The 15,444-nt window shown below is 30.1% G+C and overlaps 2 protein-coding genes across 2 annotated transcripts; one reads left to right on the top strand and one right to left on the bottom strand.

Moving 5' to 3' along the window:
- Positions 1-7,021: 7,021 nt before the first annotated feature.
- On the top strand, positions 7,022-9,027 carry LOC103489083 (homeobox-leucine zipper protein ATHB-16). The gene is made up of 2 exons (XM_008448087.3): positions 7,022-7,870; positions 8,536-9,027. Exons 1-2 carry the CDS (start codon positions 7,493-7,495, stop codon positions 8,920-8,922), a joined length of 765 nt encoding a protein of 254 aa, XP_008446309.2. The 5' UTR covers positions 7,022-7,492; the 3' UTR covers positions 8,923-9,027.
- Positions 9,028-11,824: 2,797 nt separating this feature from the next.
- LOC103489082 (uncharacterized) lies at positions 11,825-14,222 on the bottom strand. Its single transcript, XM_008448086.3, has 2 exons — positions 13,246-14,222; positions 11,825-12,384 (listed from the first exon to the last, which is right to left on the bottom strand). The coding sequence occupies exons 1-2, from the start codon at positions 13,776-13,778 to the stop codon at positions 11,970-11,972; spliced, it is 948 nt and encodes a 315-aa protein (XP_008446308.1). The 5' UTR covers positions 13,779-14,222; the 3' UTR covers positions 11,825-11,969.
- Between the last annotated feature and the right edge of the window lie 1,222 nt (positions 14,223-15,444).

Genomic DNA, 15,444 nt, shown 5'->3' on the forward strand with positions numbered 1-15,444 from the left:
CTTTCAATTGACTTGAAAGATAGGGTTATTTATCGGTATCAATTATCCATTTTAGTTTTTGTCTCTGGGGGGAAATACATCATAATAATAATGTCTATAACTTCGTCACATTTAGAAATTTCAAAAACAAAATTTAATGGATGAATTTTGTTTCCTTCTTATCCACAACGATAAGTTAATAACATCCCTTTTTTTTTTCCATTTCTTCTTTACTTTTATGAAAGCAACTTTTCATGGGCAAGCTCTCATTCAAACATGTTCAATTTCAATTGAAAAAAAAACAGTCTTTAAAAATAAAAATTAATCCCAAAGAAGTTGAAATTTTCTTTTCAAAGAAAAATGTAGAATAAAAATTTTTGATTTTGTATTGAAGTACATAATATATTATAAATAGTTACGTTGTCAAATCGAACAATACTCATACATATATGTGTGTATTTTAAATTTTCGTCCATGAGAAAAATTGATACTTGTAAAGCATGTTTGTCTTTATGTGCGATTTCTTTCTATGGTCTTTATTCTTTTCTTGTTTTTCTTCTTTTTTCTTTTTACTGTTATTTCTTTCTATCGTTTTTCTTATGTTTCTCTTCTTTTTTTATGTCACCTAGATTTGAATAAAAATAGCTAAATCTAAAGATTGTATAAAGAATCTTGAAAAAAATCTTTTAGATTTGAGTAACTATAAATCTAAACAATTGTGTAAAAAAATAAATCTGTATCAAAAGAATTTAAAAAAAAATCATTTAGCCAAATCTTGAAAAAAAAAAACGATTGTGTACCAAATTTTGAAAAAAAATTATTTATCTAAACGATCATGTAACGAATTTAAAAGATAGAATTGAAAAAATAAATTGTTTATCCAAATCTAAACAAGTAACAAACAATAACAAAATCTAAACATATACCAAATATATTACGGGTGTTGTTGATGGTGTGGTTGACATGACTTCTTTTTTTGTATTTTTTATGGTGAGCCTGTGAGCTTTTTTTTCGTTTTTGAAATTGTCTCGTACAATGTAAATATTTTGTTTATATTTTTGAAAAGAATCCAATCTAATACTCTATTTGTTAAAAAGAAAAAAAAGAGGAAAAAATAACAAAAATTGAACTAATAAGAACTAAACCAATAAAAATTGAACGCATGTACATGGATAAGGAGACGATTACTTCATATTCGTAGATGTTGCCTTTCAAATAGATGAATGATTGACATGTACTAAGGTGTGACACATTTTGAAAGCTATATTATTTTTATTAAAAGTTTTAGAAACATTATATTTTTAAAAAAGTAAATTTTAGTTTTAATAAAATAATAATAATAATAATAATAATAATAATAAAATCTCTGCTCATTTGAAAAAAGAATGCCTTTGTTAGACTTTTCGATTCCAAAATATCTTATTGATATGAAAGTTGGCCAATTGAATAATTTGAATTAGTGTTTTTGTTGAGAAAAGGGTGATTGGGGAAACGTGCAAAGTTGATTATACATATAAGTTAGCGTAGTAAAGATTTTTATACATTTTCATTGACTTTTATGTCTAAGAATAGAGAATGATTAATTAATCCTCTAACTTCAACATAAATATTTTTCTAATTAGTAATGAAATATAATTTAAAAGTTCATAAAAAACCTAATTAAGTACGATTTAAGAGTTCATAAAATGATATTATATGAGATCATTAAATTTTGTGGTTCTCTAATCGTTCATTATGTTTTAATGCTTGAAAAAGAACGATTTATTTTTAATACAAAGATAGAAATGATTTTTTTTCTTTTTGTTTTTTAGTTAAATATCAGAATACATCATAGGTTTACCAAAAGATTATTTATTTAAATAATTCGGTGGGTGTATTACAAATCTACGGTAAGATAAGATAATATGCCCTAAATTTATATATATATATATTAAGATCAATGTTTTTGTAGATTTTATATTTTAAAAAAAATCAAATACCAACCGGGAATGGAAATAAAGAGTTTATTAGTTTGGAGAAGTTTCCTTTTTACTCCCCAAATTAAAAAGAAAAATTTCACTAATAAACTTTTATATTCTTGACAATTAAATGTTCGACTTTAGAAGATAAGTTCAATAGAACGAAGAAGAAATTAGCATTTTGCAAATTTGTAAAGAAATATGAACACATGGGAATTGGAAAAAGATGCATATTAAATTGTTTTTCATTGTTGAAATATGAACACATGAGAACATTTTGATTGGTTTTGTGTGTAAGTTTGAGCTCAGCCCAAACTAGTTCAACCTTTTGTTTAGGCCCAACTTAACACACGTATACTGCTTATAAAATTAAACAGATTTAAAGCTTCCCTGTGCATATCAACAATCATAGCATTCCATGGACACAAAATCCCTATGGGGCATTACGTGATCGAGCAGGTCGCGCATGCAAAGTCAGTATCGCCACATTTGACACAAGCACTCACCATGGCCATCTGGCATACTATATCTAGCTCCTAAACTGATTCAAACATACGATAACATGAACTCAAACAACCCACTTCAGCATACATAAAAATAACCCACTTTCAACATGTGGGTCAAATTCAAGACCATGTTTGATAAGTGCACAATGAACAGTACGTTAAACTTTGCTTCACAAGCAGAAAATTATGCGCAAGTTCGAACAAGATTGAATTGGAGAATTTTGTTGTAAAATAATTGGAAGCTTTTTGTGTGGAGTTAAGCTTGTGGAGTAGTCTCTGATCATGGAGTTTAAAAGCACATTGGTCCAAATTTTGATTTGAATAGGGTAGATCGGTGGGGTTTTGTTTTTAATGGAAATGGATGCAACAAATTGGCCTAAAAGTTGCCGATCATTAAAAAGGCAATTATTGAGCAAATTGGGTGTGGATTTGTTTGAGCTCTTTGAGCAAGATGAAGGCATGCATTGATCAAAGCAATTGTTGGGTGCTTTGAGATATTTCTTAAAATGCTCATCAATTAGGTACTAATCAAAGTAGTAAAAGAATTGTAAGTGCAAAATCAGAACCATTTGATCATATAAGCTTTTTAGAATGTGTGGATGAGAGGAAGAACAAAACCGAAAGAAGTAATTTGGCGGAGAAGTGCTTTGTGTTATTGGCAGCGAGCGAGGAAGTCAAAATTGTGCCCACCGACCAATGTTTTTTCCTTTTTCACAAAAACATGCATTTTTCAAACAATAATTTCCGTCAATATTTTAATTGATATTCTTCCTTATATGGAAAAAAAAAATTATGACATAAAAATAATATATAAATATACATTTATCATTATCTATGATTAATTAATAAAATCCAAAATTTTCTATTATTTTATAACTATTTTTAACATTTTTATCGTATAGAATAATTTTTTATAGATAATGGTAAGAAATTTTAAAAATAGAAAAATTCATAAAATATTTAATAAGTTTTTTTCTATAAAGTGTAAATGGTTTGTTGATTTTGTAAGTTTTGAGAGTTCTATGTAATTCTTTTTATTTTGTAAAATATACTCATATACTAATTTATTTAAAAATCATAAAAGTTTATTTATTAATTTAAATGTATTTTTTTATTTTTGTAATTTTTTAAAATATTTTCATTCACATTTTATTAATATTTACATAAAGATATTTTAGTTGATAAAATGATTGTCTCATGAATGTAGTCGTTAATTTAAACATAACTCAACGTATTCAAATTTTACCGTTAAAAGAAATTATTGTAGTTTAATTTGTTGGTATATTTTTAGTATAATAATCGTAACGACGAGGGATAAACCATTTGTTGTAAAAAGAAGCTAAACTTATTTCTAACAAACATATCATTTGTTTAGTCATTTAAAGCTCTTGAAATATATTTAAACTTGTAGTTTAATATTTCTTAGTCTTAATAGTGAAATGTTTGTAAGATTAAAGGGAGGTTACACCCTGCTAGATTATTTAATTACTTAAGGAATTTTTTTAAAAATAACATGTTTTTTAGAAGTAATGTTAAAAATAGGGTAAAAGGTAAACCATCGACAAAAATAAATAATTTGAGAGAAGGTATTGGACTTCAATACGTGGACCCCACACTATTTTTCAAGATATTAAATTTTCAAATTCCAATTTTAAAAAATATTTTTATTTATTAATATTTTTCCAAATTTCAGTTTCCAAATAGGATTGCTTATTAAATATATTTTCAAATTTCAAATTCCAATCTCCAATTTTTTTAAATATATATGTATATATATTAGCAAAATATGTTATTAAATATTAAAATCTCTAAATTCCAATTTTCAAAAATATCTTTTCTGATTAAATATATTTCCTTATTAAACACCGAGTACATGACTTCGTCCAAATTATCATACTTTTATTAATAGTTTGCCTTCTACCCTATTTTTGACATTGTTTTTAAAGAATACATTATCTTAAAAATAAAAACTCTTACCTAAACATGTTTTTCTTTTATAAAAATAAAATAAAATAATAATATGTTCTCCATTTCATAATACTATAATATTACTTTATAAAGGGTGGAAAAGATTTTTTCTTTTTTATAAATTTAATAGTGTGAGATTCAAACCCTCATGTCATTTTACTAGTCATAATTTATCAATTAAATTACTATGTTTGGATTGTCTTAATACAATTCAAACATGATAAACATGTAGAACCATCCATTTTAATTTCATTTAACTTTGTCATTTTAGTACTTTTTAATCTAAAAATTAGAAAAATGTCTTCTTCTTAATTTTCAAAATTTTGGCCACATTGTTTAAACTATTAATCAGTAGAACATAAACAACAAGCGAATAACGTTTAAATTAAAAGTAATGTTTATAAACTTAATTTTTAAACGTAAAATGATTACCAAACGAGGCTATAATTAAAAAGGACGTTAAGATAGAAAATCATCCCAAACTGACTTACAAACTATTCTTATAATTATTATATATACATATAATATAACTTTTCCAATACTATAATTCAAAAGAAAGAATAAATAAAACACAAATCAACACTCCTAACAAAATGAAGATCTTCCTTTCTTTTATGGATTTATAGAATATTCTTTTGATTTCCATTTGAACTTTTTCTCTTACCATATGCCATTGATATAAGAAAAAGAGTAATATCAAATAATGTTGGAAGTGGAGAGCCCTAATCTTACAATAACACTCATTAATTAATTATAATATATATGTAAGGTTTATAGTTAAGTTTGTTTCTTCTTTCTTTCTTTCTTAAATAATCAAATTAAGAATACAAATCAAATCATTTAAAAAAAAACAAATCAAATCAATTAAAGATAGCATAACACGTTTCGTAATTTTTGTGGCCTTCCTTCTTCCTCCATTTAATGTCCAACTTGAAATTTTAAAATCAACTTATTTCAATCGGATTTGACAATTAAAAATAATTTCAAATCACTTTTATATAAACTTAAGTTTCGAAATTTTGAATTGGTTCATGGAAACATTAATGAAAAGTGAATTAACAGACACAATTATAACCTAAATTTATGTTAAGAATTTGTTTGGTATTCAATTTGAAAACGAAAAATTAATTAATTGATATATTTGTTAGTTAATTGATTAATTAATTGATCTATTTTGTGCTAATTTTTTTTTATATAATCACTAATTGCTTTGTAATATTATATAATTTATAACATTTTTTTTAATTTAAGAAAAATAAATTTAGTTTATACGATGAAATAACTTTTTAATTTCTCTTTTAATACAATTATGCATTAATTTAAAGTTTTTAAATTCAAAATATAGATAAAAAAATTTATAAAAATAATGTTTTCATAATTCGTAATATATGAAATTTGAACACAAGACTTTAAAGAACGTTCTTTTGAAAATAGAAATCAATCAAAATGGTAATACATGTTTCTACATTTTAGTATTTAATTGAAGTCTATAACACAAAGCTCTAACATACCTAACATATTCAACTCTATAAAAAAAGAAAGAAAAAAAAAAGCAAGTCTTGAAAAGAAGAAGCAAGTTTATACATTTAAGTGATAGTTGTTTTGCACTCAAAGATGGGTCAAGTAGAAAAGCAAAAGTAATATGAAAAGTAGTTGTTTTGCTTTTTCTTTTTTTATCTTTTTCTTTTTGATGTTAACATAAAGTTTCTAGCCAATATTCCACAACCTTCGATGAATGGCTTGTATAATTTAAAGTCACGTTCATCAGTAGATTTAGTGTAGGTTTAGACAAGCCAGCTCTCCCAACTTCATGCTCTTTATTTGGCAGGTCTAGTGGTTATGAACAAAATTTCTTATTCGGTCGTAATCTCGTTTTTTCACTTCTAAGTAAAATGTTGCAATAAATTTCTAGAGTGTTGTAAAGTTGATGGGCATTCTTCTATAAAGGCATTGAAAAGATATATTAGGTGGCCCTTTGTGTTCTTAATTTGGCTCCATTTATCAAGTTCTTAGAGATTGTGTGATGTAATTGAGTGTATTCTTGGGAGGAAGTAAAAGATAGAGTTTGGGCCCAATGTTTAACTGTTCATATATTAATTAATGAAATGTCACTTAATTTCAATGTGAGGGACCAATGACACCACTCATGATAAGATATCAAAATCATGTGATTGTAGTGTAGGGATGGTACAAATACCCCCAAACTACTCTTACCATGCTAAATTATTAAATTACAAATTTATAGTTGTTTCGATGGACTTTCTATATCTATATATAAAAAAATCAATTCTTGATCTAATTCTCTAAATTTTGATATTATTGAAGTATAGATAGTATTGAGACTGAAAATATAAATAATGTTTTAGGTCAAACGTGATATTTATGAAAAATGTTGATCGTTGAACTTTATAAAAGAATACTCTTGAAACTTTATCACTTGTTTTATAACACGCTAACTTTAAGAAGTTGTCAATATTACTTTCAAAACAATTTGTAAATGTTTTAAAACTAACTTTTGAGTAAAATTCCTTCAAAATCATAAACATAAATTGACTTAAAATGATGCGGTGATCTAATTTGTTGGTCTAGAAAAGTAATATGATAGATAGTTTTAAAACATTTAGGAAAGTTTATATTTGATATTTTTGTAAATAAATACCAAAATTGTAAGTGTATTTTAAATAATTTGAAGTTTATATTATATAATTTAGCTTGCATTGTTTTGGTGTAATTTGAACACGAGGGGCATTGTTTTCTAATAGACAGCAAAAATTCAAATCTCTCTCTCATCTTCTCTCTTCCTGTCTATGTCTATAAGCAAACCCAACTCACCAAACTTCTTCTTCAACTTCTACTTTTTTCTCCATCTTTGTCCTTTTAAGTTTCTGCATCAACTTATTTATAATTTGCATCAGTTCATGAATCCCACCAGCTCTCTCCATCCCTAAAACTTTCCACATTATCAAACCAATCCACACACACAATCCTACATTTTTCTCACTTCTTCAACCAAAAAAACAGCTAAAAAGCTTGGATTTTTCACCCTCGTTTGAGAATCCCACATGAACCCATTTCTCAATTATGGATTCTGAAACAACCCATTTTCTATCAAAACCTGAAGCTTCTTCTCTCCCCTGTTTCTGGGTCTCTGATTCTTGCTCTTCCATGAAAGGAGAAGGAACCCTTGGTGGGAAGAAGAGAAGGCTCTCAGTTGATCAAGTTCGGTTGCTTGAGAAGAATTTTAATGATGAGAATAAGCTTGAACATGAGAGGAAAGTTCAGATTGCTGAGGAGATAGGGTTGAGACCTCGTCAAGTTGCGGTTTGGTTTCAGAATCGAAGGGCTCGATCTAAGATGAAAAGAATTGAGAGTGATTATGAATGTTTGAATGCTGAATATGATAAGCTTAAGAGTGATTTTGATAGTCTTCTTAATATGAATCATGAACTCAAAGAAGAGGTATGGACTCTCTGTTTATGGCATTTAAAACTTCAGATCTGTTTAGATATTATCTTCATTGTCGTTTTGTTTCAGTCCCATTCTTATTTATTGTCTACTTTTTGTTCACTTTTTCATGTTCACTCATCTTCCTAAATACGACTTTAATAATTCAAAATCAATTTGGAGTCTAATTTTGTAGTTTTAAGCGTGATATTCATATCATCAACATGATTTTAAACTGATTAAAGATATATCAAGAGTGATTATGAACATGTCATTCCTGATCATGTACATCTAATACTTTAAGATTGTGTTTCACTGGAAAACAACTTTTATCAATAGTTATCAATGTTTTTATCAACTTACAGAAAATGTTTCATTTTGAAACCACTACGTACGGGATTTGAGAATGGTCGTGAACATGTCGCTCCCAAGCATGTACACCTATAAGTTCATTAAGTTGTGTTTCACTCGAAAAACAACTTTTATCAAAAGTTATTTCAAACTCATATTAAGGTATTCTCTACTAGTTCGATCAACTTACTCTTTTATCAAAAGTCTCTCAAACGCACTTTAAACGATTCCTTTTACTAAGTGCATCTACTTAGAGAAAATGTGTTCTATTTCATAACCACTTTTATCCAAAGTTATCTCAAACTTACTGTAAGCCGGTTTTCTACCAGGTTGATCAACTAAGAGCAAAATGGGCTGCTATGGAGAAGATGAAGAATCATTTTGAACCAGTTGGAGTTGAAGCCATGGTTTCATCAGTTACAGAACTTGAAAAAGCAAAAGCAAAGACAATGGGTGAAATTTTGTATAAAGTTCAAATGGGCTCATCAAGACATGAATTAGAAGGTAGCCTGAGTTCAAGCAAAAGTGATTGTTTTTATTCTGAAAGCCCCACAAGGGAAAACCAATCAAAGTCAGCCAATTTCTTGCAAGATGAAGAAGATGAATTAGGTTACTTAGGGAAACTAGAAGATGAACTTTCTGCCGATGAGCTCATGAATTCCTTTAACATTCTTAGTAGTGCAGTTGAAAATCAATCTTTCTGCTTTTGGTCTTAGTAGATATCGAGTTTAAATAACTATCAGTAAAATGTTTGAATCTACTGAAGATTAGAAATAAAAGAGTGGAAGTGATCATGAATATTACTTCTTCATTTACTATCATTTTGAGTAATTATCTAAACTATGTCTACTTCAAAACCAGCAAAAAGATCCCTTTCGACAAAGAAATAACAAAGAAAATGTTCTGAAAGTAAACAGAAGAAAAAAGTAACATTTACACAAAGCATGTTATAGGATGAAAAGGGAAAAAAAGTGAATACTTTGGCAAAACCCAAGGTTGATAAACAGTAAAAAGAACTCAACTTTCGGATTAGAATGAAATATATGAACAGTTATATTTTCTGTACAAAAAGTTACAAATAGTTCAACAATCAACGAAAAACAGAAAAATATTGTAAACAATAAAGAATTGATATAGAAATTTACGTTCACGACCAAAAGGAAAGAGCGATTCGTTTATTAAAGAAAATATCATATAACAAATAAAAAAGCGACGACAAACTCAAAGATTTCATAAAGCGCACTCCTTTAAATAATAGAAACAAAATCATAAATAACGTAAATAAGACCTTGTTGGAATGCTTAGAATATGTTTTTGTATTTGTCATATTACGTTACTTAAGTTTTTATCCCAGAGTTTAGAGAAATGTGTTATATAAACTCTCTAATCTTAAGGACATCTCTAACTCTATGATCTAAATTATTCTCTCCCGTATGAATTGCTCTCTCTATAGCCTCACCGTTCTTAACAAATCCTATAATTGGTTGTTTCTGAGCATTATCTCATATTCGAGTATTCTAACAAGTTCATATGAGAAGCCATTTATCAAATGAGGTAGAAAAATCCACAAATTTCAAAAGGCAATCATACAATCAAGACCTTACGCAAACGTTAACACTAATTAATACGTTTAATGTATCACGTTGATTGTGTAAAAATGTCAAAGTTTGCAGGTAGAAAGTCCAAATTGTGAATGGCCCCAGATGTCAAAAGCTTTTGAACAAGCCAAAATGACTTTTGAGCCTCATGATCCCTCCATTGCTTGTTCTTGTTTCATGGACATTGACACCTCCCACCTTCCATTATCGATGTAAGTTTTGAGTTTGATATTAACCTTTTTGTCTCAGCAATGAACTTCCAATAACAGTCCCTTAATCTGATTGAATAAGCCATCACCATCCATGAAAGCAAAAGAAGAAAGGTTAAGAAAAACCAAAATCTCTTTTTTTTGTGGACTATGTTAGCTTAAACTCTTATGGTTTATATTCTGTCACGTCCTTCTCTTACGTTAAAATCGTTCTGTAGAGGCAATTTTCAATGACGTAACAAATTTTTGAGCCATTCAATTGGTGGTTTCTTTATGAGAATGATTGGTGCTTTTTTTTTTCTGCTAAAGAAACAGAAACAGGAACTCATTAACTGAAAGTTTTTCAATTTTATGTGTTTAAAGAATTATTACTTGATTAAGAAATTGTGCACGTGCGAATGATTATTGGTGACACCTGGAGAGAATGGGATTTCAAGATCTTTTAACTGTTGGAATGGAGGCATTAGAATTTGGCACATGTGTTTTGGCAGTTTTCTCTATCGCAATCGGTTCATAATGATTGTGTCGGCATTTTTCTAATGGTTTTTGTTTTTAATTTGTGAGAAGATGAACATATTTCACCTTAGACTTATTATATACATACAAAAAAAATGAATGAAAATATTTTTCTAGAAAAAATAAGACGATTTTACTATGTGAGATTGAAATGAGTTGGGAAGATATTTTTTAATTACATTAGAGTGTTTAGTAAATTTAATAATGTATAGAAACTTCAAGGAAGACAGTAGGATATGTAACAACTTGAACTATCATTAAACTATGCTACAGCTATTTTCATAATTATGTTAGACTTACATTAATTCTTGAGGAAGTTTTTAGCTGTCCTAAAGAATAAAGCTAAATTCAAGAGATGAGGAATTTAAATCTTCAAATTGGAATTTAAGATTTTGAAGAATGTCACTGCAAATCTCAAGTCTTTGTCGTAAAAACTTTTGAGGCTTCGTCATGGAAAATCCCCTTGAAAATGATGAAGGATGCCTATAGAAAAATGCCCAAAAACTAAAAATCCCAACTTGAAAGGGTGGCCACAAACCGACATCATAGAGTGACGAATGCAACATTAGAGGAGCGCAACAAGATATTTAAGAGGAGGATTTCTGTAGAAAGCAATACCGAACTTAAAGGATCGAACACTACGGAATTTTAATTTGGGGAACAAACCATGGACAAAATCAGATTCATGAAGGATCTTTCATTTGTAGTACAAATGTACAATCAATCTCAGGATGTGCAGCAGCAAAAGAACACATGCAACAAAATGGCAGACAAACCTAAGAGCAAGGTGAGAGCTAGCTGCATAGTACAGACACCAAAGAGTCAACTCGAGATCCCAAATCAACCGTTGAATTACGTTCAGATTGGTGAACCCACATCAATCATTAAAGAAGTTAATCAACAGGTTCATATATTATTGCAATTAAAGACAAATCCATGGTTTTTGGGTGGTTCAGTTTCTTGCCAATTTTGTACCCAAACTAAGGTAATGTCTATGCTTGCCCGTAAATCAAACCAGACCAAATGAGCACGAATTTTTTATGTTTCGAACCACGATATTATATTTGCTCCTGCTGACATTTTAAGAACGAGATTCGCAATTCTACACGTGCAAAGAGCAATCAGAATACCAGCATTTACACAACATTTCTTGGCTAAGTATGGCAAATGAAAGTTGTTTGTGGATGTTTTCTCTTCTGAACAGTGTTCGCCAGACAAACTTTCTATCTACTGTCAAGTATCTCCACACTTTCAATTACTCTATTCTTAATATGATATGAGAAAAAGAAAATCTATGCCACCAAGAAAAGAGTAAGTAATCAATTGATCAGATTTCCAACTTAAACTAACAAGTAACAAGTCAAAGTCAAGATCTATCAGACTAAGATCAGACCAACCTGGTTCATTGTCAGTAGACAAAGAAATACCTAACCTTTTGGATTAGTTCATTTTCTCAAAGCTTTTCTTTATCATTCGAAGAATACTCCACATGAATGTTGATATAATGAAAAGAATCGCTCCAGTGACAATGGCCTCCTTCAGACCAAGATTCACCAACAAGTTGACTAGAAGCCCTGCCACTACAACACCAAAGAAATTTGCAGAGACACCTGACCAGAATGGCATGTCTAAGATGGAAGCAATTATGGCACCAGTCCAAGCTCCTGTTCCGGGGAAAGGCACGGCCACAAATAGCATCAGACCAAGCCACTGAAACTCTTCAACAGGTGCAGCTTTCTCTTTGGCCCTCTTGAATAACATATCGAGGAATTGAGAGGCAGATGCATTCCTTCCCGCTAGAAAAGTTGCAAATTTCTTCAAATAGAGTATGATGAAGGGTACAGGAACCATGTTCCTGCAGTTTGAATCCCACAGTTCATTTATCTCATCTAATCAGACTTTAAAAGTCACTTATGCAAAAGAGTTGTTGGTTATTTAAGTTGACATAGAAAACGGAAAAAATGCATCACTCACTGCTCCAGAAAATTTATGAACCATTTCAAAGTTCACTTCAAACATCCATCAATGTTTGAAGGACTTGGCTAATTCATCAAGATTTAGGCCTTCAATAATTCATAGGAAGATTGTGTCTCCATGAAAACACGTTGAGTTTTGAAATCTCCAGATCTTGTTTGACGGAACTTACCATCTATTCCTCAATAAACATAAAGACCCACTTACATTTGTAATACCAATAAAGCATGAGCTAGCAGTAATCTACTCCATGACTAGTTGATTTGAACTGAAATTTTCACCATGTCTTTACATTGATGTCCATGAAAAGTACGCAAACACAAAAGCCAGCGGCAGTTGAGGAGAAATATATTTTCTTTTTTTTTCACTGAAAAAAAATAAAGGAATACACGGACACACAAAAACAAGAGGGACTCCCTTAGGAAGAAGAGACGTCAATTATACGAATATGTTCCTATGGAATAATTACAAAAAGTTTTTGAAATAGAAGCCAAAAGGGACCATAACTCCCTAGTTTCCTCTCCACACCTCTAAACACCATATAGGCGCTCACTCACAAAACCCATAATACTTTGGACACATCAGCAAGACAAAGCAAACGGCCTCTCTCCAAAAGGAAGATTGAAGAGGAACTACTTGATCATAGCACCGACGATTTGTTAATTTCTAGAGATAGTAACAGATTGGGAGAACACGTAGAATAAAAAATGGAGTTTTTAGAAATTAAAACGTGAGAACTCACCCAAGTACTGATAGAACGGTTAGAGTAACAGGCTTAAGCTGCATCCAGTAACCAACAGGAATGGCCCCACGGAGCTCAATTACAGGAAGCGTAGCAAGGGCAAACACTACAGCCTCAGCAGGCCAGCCTGAGCTTTGCAATGCGCTGGCGATCTTTAGCCCAAAATTCGAAGCTCTGATAGAATCAACAGCAGCTTTAGCATCCCCAGAAGCAGCAAACCAAGCAAGGGATAAAGATGCCCAAAACAGAACCAAAATCAGAACTTTAATCGGCTTCTCCTCAAATGAAGGGATAATCTCGTCATCTTCGAGAAACCCATTTGAAGAACTTCGAGGGACAGTACGAATGATCCGAGAAGTCGAGGAAACAGGATCAGAACAGTTGGAATGAGGAACATTTACAAATGGACTCGAAAAATGAAGAGAATGTGTACTCTGAGTGATGGAGGGCCGATTAAGCTTGAGCGAAAAAAGGGTCTTTCTCGGCGAAAATGCAGAGAATAATGGAGAAGTTAATGGTAAAGAAGTAGTCATCGGTTACCGGAAGCTGAAGAATACGAGTGGGGGTTGAATTGTTCAAGAAAAATCCTCTGCAGCTCCAGAGGGATTTAGCCGAGACATTTGGGTGGGAGTGGGATTATGGCATTGGAAATTGATTCAGGGAATGATGATAGAAAAGGGTTTAGAGGAGATTTCTCCAATGTCAATCGAAGGGGTTCGAGCGGAGATGTTGAATCTTTGCAAATAGTGATGAATTGGAAAGGGCATTGCTGATTTTAGGGTATGAAGAGTATGATGAATTCACTGGGAATTTGGTAGAGAGGAAAGTGGGAAGAAGCGGCATAAGCAACAAGAGGAAGGATTTATCGAGGTTTTTGGTTTGGCTTAATTTGGATAAGATTAAGAGAGAAGAAGAAGTTGATGTGATTTTTTTAGTACAATAATCAAACCACATACTCAGGTCACCAATGTTTGACCGAGGAACGTGTGAGTTAGGTTTAGTTATAAAAAGCCTCCCCAATTTTGAAAATAAACATACAAATCTTCTTTTCGCACCATAGAATCATCACTCTTGATGACAACTCCTATGAATATCATGTTAAATTTTGGATATGGGTAAGTGTTCATCATCTTTGTGTTGTACCAACAGTGAATTTGTCTAAGTCAAAGGGTAAAACACAATGAAAGGTAGAAAGATTTTTAGAGTCGGATTCATGTTATTTCGTACATGATCATAATGGCGTAGTTGTTGTTCTCCAGGGTTTTTGAGTTACTTACGAGAATTAGATAACTAATTGAGCCCGAGGATGAGCCTGATTTCGTCTTTGGTAAGGGTCAATCTTGTACTAGGTCGACCAATTCCCTTCTTCCTACACCCACTTTAGCATTTAATTAATGCTTTTGACATGCTTGTATAGTTTTTTTTTTTTTTACTTCTCATTTCTAAATGTCAATTGGACACTTTTGTATTACTTTTGATGACACTTTTGTTTCATTTATAAAAGAAAAAAAAAACTTATTTCAAAGTTTTTGTGTATCCTTTCAAGATACTCATATTCCTTAAAAGTTACAAAATATTACATATTCTCAATAGCTAAAATACTAAAATAGAATTACGATCCTTTTACGACAAATTGGCATTAAAGATAAACACTTAATTTTATTTAGTTTAAGACTAGGTTGAGTAAAATGTTTGAACGGAGTTCGTTCTATACTTCCTCCAATCATATCGGAAAAGAATCAAAAATAAAAATATTTAACACACCATTGGTTATATTAATAAATAAATAATATATTCCTTCCAAAGTAACATTATTACCCAAAAAAAACTTTCGTAAAGATTTGGAAGTAAAGGTTTAATTATTTAGATGAACAAAAATTTGGATCCAAAACCAAAATCCATTTTCACCCCTACTTGATTTTAGATTAAAAATTAAATAAACCATAATATTATGCAAAAAGTAGTGGAGAAATTGAAAGAAAATAATAAACATTGAATCATGGACAAAAACATGAAAATGATTAAATTAGAAAGAACGAAAAATCAAAGGTAATTGAAGGGATAAGATTTGAGCAAACCTATATTGATATTATAATATATATTCATATATATATATATAGAGATTGGAATCAAGCAAACCTATATTGATATTATAATAATAATGTTGAAACTGTGATCTCATGCATTGAGAATAGAAGC

This window comes from Cucumis melo, chromosome 10 (assembly GCF_025177605.1).
Source record: "Cucumis melo cultivar AY chromosome 10, USDA_Cmelo_AY_1.0, whole genome shotgun sequence".
NCBI classification, from domain to species: Eukaryota; Viridiplantae; Streptophyta; class Magnoliopsida; order Cucurbitales; family Cucurbitaceae; genus Cucumis; species Cucumis melo.

Excerpts from the sequence above, each read along its gene's own strand:
- LOC103489083 (XM_008448087.3), top strand. The coding sequence starts at position 7,493 with ATGGATTCTGAAACAACCCATTTTCTATCAAAACCTGAAGCTTCTTCT. Across the intron at positions 7,871-8,535 it reads ATCATGAACTCAAAGAAGAG|GTTGATCAACTAAGAGCAAA; the intron begins GTATGGACTCTC and ends GTTTTCTACCAG.
- LOC103489082 (XM_008448086.3), bottom strand. The coding sequence starts at position 13,778 with ATGACTACTTCTTTACCATTAACTTCTCCATTATTCTCTGCATTTTCG. Across the intron at positions 12,385-13,245 it reads ACCGTTCTATCAGTACTTGG|GAACATGGTTCCTGTACCCT; the intron begins GTGAGTTCTCAC and ends TTCAAACTGCAG.